This window comes from Panthera uncia, chromosome A2 (genome assembly GCF_023721935.1).
Source record: "Panthera uncia isolate 11264 chromosome A2, Puncia_PCG_1.0, whole genome shotgun sequence".
In the NCBI taxonomy this organism is placed as follows: domain Eukaryota; kingdom Metazoa; phylum Chordata; class Mammalia; order Carnivora; family Felidae; genus Panthera; species Panthera uncia.
Genome location: NC_064816.1, coordinates 1,289,332 through 1,299,217, shown reverse-complemented (window position 1 = coordinate 1,299,217; position 9,886 = coordinate 1,289,332). Strand labels below are relative to the sequence as shown.

Sequence of the window (9,886 nt, the reverse complement as noted above, 5' to 3'; positions counted from 1 at the left end):
TAGGCAGTCCTCAGCATCCCCTGGCCTGGCAGGGGTGGGAGGATGTGTCTCCTGTGGCCTGGACGGGGAGCAGGCTCACTCAGAACAGAGGAGGTGGGTGGAAGGTTCTGGGGGCCTGGCCAGGCCGCCTCTGTCCCAGGGGAGGGGTGAGGGTACCCCAGCCACACTCCTTGGCCTCAGAGCTTGATGGCAAATTAGTCCCCGGACAGTTTGGGGGGTGGGGGGTGGAGGGAGGGCTCTGCAATTGCCCAGGTCCCGCCATGATGGACAGATGTCAGGGCCCCTCCCCGTGGGCCCCCTCACCCGTGAGCTGGTGCTGAGGCACCCCGTGGGGAGCTCGGCCGCTTGCTCTCCCCAGCCCCTGGAAGGAGGCCCACAGCTCTGCGGGGACCTCCGCCCACCTCTTCAAGACCACACGCCTCTCCCAGGCCACTGTCACAAACCGCCACCAACCTAGGGCTTAAAACCACACACACTGGTTCTCTGACAGCTCTGGGCTCAGAAGTCCTAAGACCCAGGCGTGGGCAGGGCCAGTTGCCCCCGGGGGCCCCAGGGAGCCCCGTCTCCCCCCTTTTCCGGCTTCCAGAGGCGCCGCATCCTGGGCCCACGGCCCCTCCTTCCTCACGGCGGCGGCACGGGGTCCGCCCGGCTCTCTGCCTTGCTCTCGTGGGGACCTCGTGGGGATGCTGGGTACCCCCTAGTCGTCTGGGACAGTGTCCCCATCTTGAGGTCAGCTCAACGGTATCCTTAAGGTCACTGGCAAACAGGATCCCGGTGGCCACCTAGGGCGACATTCAGGGGTTCCAGGGAGTAGGATATAGGCATCGTAGGAGTGGCCGTTCCACCAGCCCTCCCGTTCAGGTCAACTCGGCGAGGCCTCCCCAGGCCTTGTGGGACCAAGCATCAGACCGTAACAGACCCCCCCCCACTTTTCCCAAACCATCCTGCTGCCGGTAACCATTTTCACGATTCCTGTCTGCTTGCCCCCCCCAACACGACGCCCCGGGAGGGAACCGGACACGAGAGGCCACACGGGGTGTGAGTCCACGTGTGTGAAACATGGGGGCTGGGGAGGGGGGTGGAGGTGATGGCTGATGAGGACGGGGATTCCTTTTGGGGAGATGGAATGTTCTGGAATTGGAGAGAGGTGACGGTTGCACGACACCGTGAGGGAACTAAAGACGCTGAGTTAAAAACTTGAAACGGGACACATGCGGCCACAAAGGCCCAGCCCCGGTCGGGACCTGCCACACGGTAGGTTTCAGGAGGAGAAATGGGCACACAGGGTGACTGGGTAGCGGGGTGTCTCCACCTCCCGGACCCCCGTCCGCGGTGACCGCAGCCGCCCTGCAGAGGGCCTGGTCATGGCAGTGACACTCTGTCCTTGCAACACAAGTCACCTGCCCACTGGACGCGGGGGCCGGGATGGCTCGGCCCCCGAGGGATTTGCATGCAGGTGGGAAGAAGGGCGGGGAGGTTCGGGCGACCAGCCCCCTGAGTGCTCGCCCGGCTGGAAAAGGGGGTGGCAGAGGCCCTGGAGGGGCTCCCGGGCACAGCACCGTCACCTGGCCACAGCAGGGAGGAAATGCCCTTCGGCCCTCATCCCGGCGCCCAGGCTTGCCGACCCCAAAGCTTTGTGTGGTGTGGGAGGAGGGGCTGCGGTCCCGGGGGCCCCACCGTCCTGCCCGGCTGGCTCAGGGCAGGCCCCTGGGTCTGCGGAGCTGACAGAGGTCGTGGTTCTGTGGAGGACGGGGGTCCCCTGACCCTGGGAGAGCCGTGGAGAACGGGGCGTGGGCTCGAGTCTCGGATCTGCTTGTCACCTGCTCCGTGGCCCTGGCCGGGTGGCTTCCCCTCTCTGGGCCTCTGCTCTCCCGTCTGTAACACAGGCTGATAATCAGCTCACTTCCTCCTGGGGCGTCAAGTGCGCGCCTGCCGTGTGCCGCGCATCCGTAGATGGGGCTGTCACCTGGGGTGGTCCTGCCTCCCCGTCTGGGGACATCTGTGGTTGTCATGACTGGCGATGCCCCTGGCGTTGAGCGGGTGGGGGCCGGGGACGCTGCTGAACACCCCGCAGTGCCTGGGACGGCCCCCCGGAGAATGACGTCACCCCTCAGTGGTGACGGCTGTCATCCAACCCTCCCACATCCCCCGGTGTCATTGTGCAGATGGGAACCCTGAGGCCGCAGAGGACGTCTGTTGAGAGCTCAGGTGTGAGCTGGCCTGCAGTGGGTTGGCGGTGGCCCAGCAGTGACAGGAGATCCAGAGCGAGGGGGAGCTGGGATGTGCTCGGAGGTGGGGCTCACGGCACCTGCTGACGGATTGGCTGGGGGTGGGGGGTTGCCACGATCCCAGCTCGTGCGGGAGGCGGGGCGGGGGGGTGGAGCGGGGACGGCTCCCCGTTGCCTGGGTGCTGCACCCCCCCCACCGAGGAGAGGTCGGGCATGCGGCCGGGTCCCCAGGACTGGAGCTCGGGGGAGACGTGCTGCCCGAGACACAAAACCAGGGTCATCAGCCAACAGTGGCGGTTAGTCTGGGCAGCCGGGAGGAGGGGCCCCAGGTGGGTGCCAGGTGCTGGGCAGGGTGGGGACGCAGGGTCTGGGCGCAGGTGGGCGTCACCTCCCCCAGGGCCGCGGCCCCGGGGGGGCAGAGAATGGTGAAGCGGTCCCACCGCCCCGCCTGTGCCCTGGCCCGCCCTTCCTGCAGCATCTGTTCTGCTGACCCCCTCGCCTCCCGCAGGGAACGGGCCCCGGGCTCTAACGACCCTGCAGAGGCAGGACCCGAATCCAGACCTCTACCGGAGAGGTAGAGGGTCTCCCGGCCTCCTGATGCCACCCTGAGGCCCCGGGAGAGGAAACCGGTCTGCAGAGGGGCCCTTCCTTCCCGGGGTGCCCAGCCCCTCGACCATCTGAGAGCGACAGACACAGGGGGTACCCAGGACCTCCGGGGGAGGCGTCAGAAGCTCCGGCCCCCCGCGCCCCCGCCCCTGTGGAGACGACGAGGCCGTGCCTGAGAGGAGGTTTCGGGTGACGAGCTGGGTCCCAGCCTGCGCGGCCCCGCTCCTGTGACACGCAAGGCACAGAGAGGGTGCACTGCTCATCACAGGTCACAAGGGGCGGGGACGGACAGCACCTGCTGTACCATAAGCCGGGCCAACCTCTTGTCGCCTGATGCCTTCCAGATTTCGTCCTTACCCATATCCTGTGCCGGCTAATTTTTGAGAATTCTTTCCAACTTAAAAACAACTTAAAATTTTTCAACAGTCCACCCTCCTCTCTGGCCTCAGCGCCTTGCCTGGACCGCGCGGCCCCCACTCGTGGCGTTTGCCCCTGATGTGTCCTCCACCCGACCGCCCCCCCTGAGCCATCTGCTCAGTCTCTGATGGAACATTCCTCTCTCGGTAGATTAGATCTTCGCAGCCCCCTCGCCACGCCGTCCCTTCCCCGGATATACGTTTCTCCGCCGGCGGCCCCGGGAGGTGGGAGAGGGCGCGTGCATTTACCTCCTTTGATATCGTTCGGCTCCAAGAAAGCGAGCTCTCGGTCTTCCGTGCTCCGTGTCCCCCGGACCTGGAAAATGTTCCCCACATGGTAGGTGTTTGTTGACTGACTGGTGGACAGAGGCAGTGAATGAGGGGAAACAGCGTGATGGTGTCTCCAGAGGTGACAAGAGAAGTCATTCTTAAGGACATCCCCGAAGCTAAGGTAACGTTGTATGCCAACTATACTCAATTAAAAAATTCTTAAAAACTAGGACCAGGAGAAGCAGAACCATGTTGCAAATCGTAGCCGGCTTCGCCCGAGACCGTCCCCTGCCACCTCTGATGTGCTGTGTGGACCAGAGCAGGTGACTTAGGTTGCTTTGAGCCCCAGTGTTCCTGTCTGTAAAGTTAAGGTGACAGCAGCGTGTCCCCCCCCCCCCCAGCCATGTGATTGTTGTGGGACCATCCAGGTGGAGCCCTGACCCCAGGGCTGGCACAGAGCAGAGGCGTTTGCCCTGAGGAGGAGGAGGGGGAGGTTCACAGTCCGGCTGACGGGAGACCAGCAATAAACAAGGGTTTAATAGCATTTAGAGAGACTAGGATGGGGACACCTGGCTGGCTCCGTCAGTGGAGTGTGCAACTCTTGAGTTTGAGCCCCACTTTGGGTGTAGAGCGTGCTCAAAAAAATAGACGAGGATGGGGACTGTAGTACAGAGAGTCACCAGGGGAGTGACATTAGGGGTGAGACCCAAATAAAGTCAGGGAGAGAGCCATGCAGGGAAGGTGTTCCAGGCAGAGGGAACATCGTGTGCAAAGGTCCTGGGGCAGGACCTGTCTGGCGTGTTGGAGGGACAGCACGAAGGCCCGTGTGGCTGGAGCAGAGTGAGCAAGGGGGAGAGAGGGAGGAGGGGAGGGCAGAGGGGAGGGGGGCAAGTCGTGCAGGGCCTTGGGGACCTCAGGGAGGACTGAATTATACTCGAGGGGGCTGAAATTCTCTGCTGCAGAAAGAACAAAGCAGGCAGTTCTGCCCGCACAAGGAATCTGTTTGGGGGCTGAGCCATACCGCCCATTTCCTCGTTGAGGCAAAGCCAGAGAGGCCCCAAGTCCTTACAGTCAGAGGCCCTGTCCCCAGTTCCCCGGGGAGAGGACAGTTACCCCTTGACCACAGGGAACAGCACAGGCTGGGACAGGGACCCAGGAGTAACCTCACACTCAGGGACTAGTTTAAGTTAGGAAGTTGCCAGAATTGTGAGTCGGGCAGCTGAACAGGGGACCGTCCGTTCTGGCTCTCTTGTCTCCTCCTGGGACACGGCCTCTCCGTGTGCTGTTCAGGGCAACAACATGGGGAGAATGACCTAGAAAAACAGCCTCAGAAGGAAGTTTGCCTTGGGGAAAGACCATGTCCCTGCAATGCCCAGGTCAGAATTAAGGACAGCTGCAGGGGGAGGGCACAACCAGCCAGCTCTCGCTCCCTCCCACAGCCTCCCCACGTCCGCCAGCCGGGGGCAGGGAGCGGGGACCCGTGACATCCCGGACACCGGATGATGCTTGCTTTCCTCGCGGTGTGAGCTGAGAGTGAGCAACCCCCTTCCCACCGCTCACGGTGCTGTCCCGTGCGGTGTGTGAGTCCCCAGGCGTTTTGGGGGGGCACCTGCCCACGGATTCACGCGTCCGCCCGAGTCGAGAGTTCCGTTTGGTGTTCTGTGTTCCCGTATTTTGCCGTGAACAGGGCTATGCTGTCTGTAATTGCTTGGCAAGCCGGTTTGTCTCTAAGCCCCGTCTAACTGCACCCCGGCTGTCTTTCTCTGCGGGTCCGTCCGTGTCTCCCAGAGCCCCGCCACAACCGGGGGTCACAGCTTACTTCCTCCCCCGCTGGTGGACACGTGGGTTAGCCCCAGTCCGCGCTTTCACGCGACAGGCAGCAAACCTGCGTGGCCACGGCGTCTGCTCCCGCGCGGTCTTTGTCAGGGATCCACGGCCCCTCTTGAAGTCTTGCGCCAGTGCCCCGAGGCCCCCTTCGCAAAACGCCACAATCGTGGTGGCTGAAAACGACAGGAGTGTGTTCTCTCTGTGTTCCGGAGGCCAGAAGCGCAAACTCAAGGGACCTCCCCCCGGGCTGGGCCCCCGCTCAGGGCTCTAGGGGAGGATCCTCCCTTGCCTCTTCCAGCTCTTGGGGGTGACCGGTGACCTGCGGTGTCCCGTGGCTCGCGGGTGCACCCTCCAACCCGCCGACACGGAGCCGTCTTGCCCGCGCGTCTGCGTCCGAATCTCCGCTCTTCGTCAAATCGCCAGTGGCTGGACGAGGGCCGCCTTGCCCCAGGGTGACCTCATCTTCACTGGATGGCACCTGCAGAGCGCAGACTCCCCCCCCGTTACGTGACTCTCCCCCAGCGTTCGGTGGCAGTTACTCGGGGGCTCCGTGTGTTACTTCCCCAAAGGGCCCAGGAAGGCAGGCGCTGGCCTCGCAGATGTTGAGCCGACGAGGATCTGCTGCCTGAGCCCCTGCTGAGCCGGGCCTCTGGGGACAGCGCAGAAACAGGCAGCCTCTCCTGGGACGAGGGGGGGTCCGGGGGAGCCTTGGGGGGCTGCAGCTGCTAAGATGCCGAAAATAGTGGACCAGCTGATGGGGCAGCCCCCATCCCTGCCATCTGGCTGGAGCCCCCCCCCCACACACCCCACCTTGACCCCCGGGATCTGGGCTGCAGCCCAGAAGAGTGGGGGGAGGGGTAAGGGGTGGCGGGGCCAGCAGGCGAGATGGGCAGGCCCGGGGCCCTGCACGCCCCACACCATCTGGCCTCCCTCCCCCAACCCCTTCACTCACTCCTTCTGCCTCAGGGCCTTTGCACTGGCTGCTCCGCCAGCCCGGCCCTCCCTTCCCCGGACACCGCGGGCACCTCCCTGACCGTCCTTTGTGTCTGCGTTAGGGTCCACCCACATCTGGGTCTCAGCTCACGTGTCACCTTTCCAGCTGCACCTCCTTCCCCCGGGATCACCGACTCTTCCTTTCAGAGCACCCGGGGCACATTCTCTGGTCTTGCTGTTTGTGTTGACTGAGCCCCGAAGGTCATCAAGCAGGTGCCGGGTCTAGGCTCTGAGAAACCGGAAGTGATGAAGACAAGTGCCTTGGAGAGGTTACAATCCACAGGGAGCAGACAACGAACAGGGTGTTAACCTGTAATTTCATGTGCTGGTTGGACCGGTGTAGACACAGGGAACTGAGGAAGGGCAAGACGGGTGGGGGGGGGGGGGGCGGGGGGAGGCCCGGGGGGGGGGGGGCGGGGGGGAATATTTAGACCACCTGTGTCCCCACAGGGTGGATGTGAACCCCAGGAGGTCGGGGTCTACACCTGCCTTGTTCATCAGTGTGTTTGGAGACTGGTATACAGTAGGCACTCAGTAAGTGTTCTGGGGGGCTATACCCCAAAATTTAACCTAGATTTGTGAAGTTCTTCTCCAGTTCAATAAATGTTTCCTCTTGCAATTTATTTTTTATTATGATAAAATTCACATAACACAAACTTGCCCTTTTAAAGTATACATTTCAGGGGCGCCTGGGTGGCTCAGTCCGTTAAGTGTCTGACTTCCGCTCGGGTCATGAACTCGTGGTTGGTGAGTTCAAGCCCCACATCGGGCGGGCTCTGTGCTGACAGCTCGGAGCCTGGAGCCTGCTTCGGATTCTGTGTCTCCCTCTCTCTCTCTCTGCCCTTCCCCCGCTTACACTCCTTTCTCTCTCAAAAATAAACAAACATTAAGAAAATTTAAAGTATACATTTCAGCGGCTTTTAGTATATTCACAGCCTGTGCAACCATCAGCACCGTCTAAATCCAGAACATTCCATAACCCCCAAAAGAAGTCTCGTCCCCGTGCGCTGTCACCCCTCACCCCCTCCCCAGCCCCCGGCTCCCAGGAGCCCCCTTCCCGTCCGTGGATGAGCCTGTTCTGGACGTTTCACACCCGCGGACTCACACCCCGCGTGGCCTCTCGTGTCCGGTTGCCTCCCTGAGCGCCGTGTGTTCGGGGTCTGTCCGCGGGGCGGCGGGGGCGGGCGCCTCGCTCCTGCTGGGGACCGAGTGACGTTCCGTGTGGACGGAGCACGTTTCTGTTCATCTGTTGATGGGCATTTGGCTGGTTTGCAGCTGTTGGCTGTGGTGGGTACCGCGGGCACAGGTTTTGTGGGGGCGCGCCCAGGAGCGGGACTGCGGGCCCCACGGCGGAGAACCGCGTCTTGCGCACGCGTGCTAACGCTGCTCTCCCCCCCCCCCCCCCCGCAACCCTCAGGTGCCCACGAGGATGGTGGCGCGGCCCTAGGCCCAGGCTCCGCACCATGACCTGCTGGCTGTGCGTCCTGAGCCTGCAGCTCCTGCTCCTGCCCGCGGCGCCGTCCCCGGCCGGCGGCTGCCCCGCCCGCTGCGAGTGCACGGCGCAGACGCGCGCGGTGGCCTGTCCCCGGCGCCGGCTGACCGCCGTGCCCGACGGCATCCCGGCCGAGACGCGCCTGCTGGAGCTCAGCCGCAACCGCATCCGCTGCCTGAACCCGGGCGACCTGGCCGCGCTGCCGCTGCTGGAGGAGCTGGACCTGAGCGAGAACGTGATCGCGCACGTGGAGCCGGGCGCCTTCGCCAACCTGCCGCGCCTGCGCGTCCTGCGCCTCCGGGGCAACCTGCTCAAGCTCCTCCCGCCCGGCGTCTTCACGCGCCTGGACAACCTCACGCTGCTGGACCTGAGCGAGAACAAGCTGGTCATCCTCCTGGACTACACCTTCCAGGACCTGCGCAGCCTCCGCCGGCTGGAGGTGGGCGACAACCACCTGGTGTTCATCTCGCGCCGGGCCTTCGCGGGGCTGCTGGCGCTCGAGGAGCTGACCCTGGAGCGCTGCAACCTCACGGCGCTGTCGGGCGAGTCCCTGGGCCACCTGCGGGGCCTGGGCGCCCTGCGGCTGCGCCACCTGGCCATCGCCGCCCTGGAGGACCAGAACTTCCGCAGGCTGCCCGGCCTGCTGCACCTGGAGATCGACAACTGGCCGCTGCTGGAGGAGGTGGCCGCCGGCAGCCTGCAGGGCCTCAACCTGACCTCGCTGTCCGTCACGCACACCAACATCACCGCCGTGCCGGCGGCCGCGCTCCGCCACCAGGCCCACCTCACCTGCCTCAACCTGTCCCACAACCCCATCAGCACGGTGCCGCGCGGCTCCTTCCGCGACCTGGTCCGCCTGCGCGAGCTGCACCTGGCCGGCGCCCTGCTGGCCGTGGTGGAGCCGCAGGCCTTCCTGGGGCTGCGGCAGATCCGCCTGCTCAACCTCTCCAACAACCTGCTGTCCACGCTGGAGGAGAGCACCTTCCACTCGGTCAACACGCTGGAGACGCTGCGCGTGGACGGGAACCCGCTGGCCTGCGACTGTCGCCTGCTCTGGATCGTGCAGCGCCGGAAGACCCTCAACTTCGACGGGCGGCTCCCGGCCTGCGCCACCCCCGCCGAGGTGCGCGGCGACGCGCTGCGCAACCTGCCCGACTCCGTGCTCTTCGAGTACTTCGTGTGCCGCAAGCCCAAGATCCGCGAGCGGCGGCTGCAGCGCGTCACGGCCGCCGCGGGCGACGACGTGCGCTTCCAGTGCCGCGCCGAGGGCGAGCCCGCGCCCACCGTGGCCTGGGTGACGCCGCGCCACCGCGCCGTGACCGCCGCCAGCGCCGGGCGCGCGCGCGTGCTGCCGGGGGGCACGCTGGAGATCCGCGGCGCGCGCCCGCAGGACAGCGGCACGTACACGTGCGTGGCCAGCAACGCGGGCGGCAACGACACCTACTTCGCCACGCTGACCGTGCAGCCCGAGCCCGCCGCCAACCGGACCCCGGGCGAGGCCCGCAACGACACGCAGGCGGCCGCGCGCTTCCCGCTGGACCTCACCACCATCCTGGTGTCCACCGCCATGGGCTGCATCACCTTCCTGGGCGTCGTCCTCTTCTGCTTCCTGCTGCTGTTCGTGTGGAGCCGCGGCCGCGGGCAGCATAAGAACAACTTCTCGGTGGAGTACTCCTTCCGCAAGGTGGACGGGCCGGCCGCCGCCGCGGGCCAGGGGGGGGCGCGCAAGTTCACCATGAAGATGATCTGAGAGGGTCCGGGCGCCCCCACGCGGGCCCGGCTGACGACCACCTATGCATTTCCCGGGGGGGGGGGGGGGGGGGGCTCCCTCCCCGCGGCCGCCTCCTGGCGGAACTTCCCCTTTTTTTGTAGAGACCCGACCACAGGACTTTTTTCATCAGGACGCATTTTTGCATTGTTTCGCAAAGCATTTTCTAAAGGTTTCACCCCGTCTTCCTGCCCCCGCCGGGGTCCCGAGCTGGGCGGGGTGGGAGTTCGGAGCCGCCGGAGCCGCCAGCCCCCCTCCCCCCCCCCCCCCCCCCCCCCCCCCCCCC

At 65.0% G+C, this 9,886-nt stretch overlaps 1 protein-coding gene across 1 annotated transcript; it reads left to right on the top strand.

The window, feature by feature from the left end:
- Nucleotides 1-7,581: 7,581 nt before the first annotated feature.
- On the top strand, nucleotides 7,582-9,869 carry LINGO3 (leucine rich repeat and Ig domain containing 3). Its single transcript, XM_049639586.1, has one exon. The coding sequence runs from the start codon at nucleotides 7,804-7,806 to the stop codon at nucleotides 9,580-9,582; it is 1,779 nt and encodes a 592-aa protein (XP_049495543.1). The 5' UTR covers nucleotides 7,582-7,803; the 3' UTR covers nucleotides 9,583-9,869.
- The last annotated feature ends 17 nt before the right edge of the window (nucleotides 9,870-9,886 follow it).

Excerpts from the sequence above, each read along its gene's own strand:
- LINGO3 (XM_049639586.1), top strand. The coding sequence starts at position 7,804 with ATGACCTGCTGGCTGTGCGTCCTGAGCCTGCAGCTCCTGCTCCTGCCC.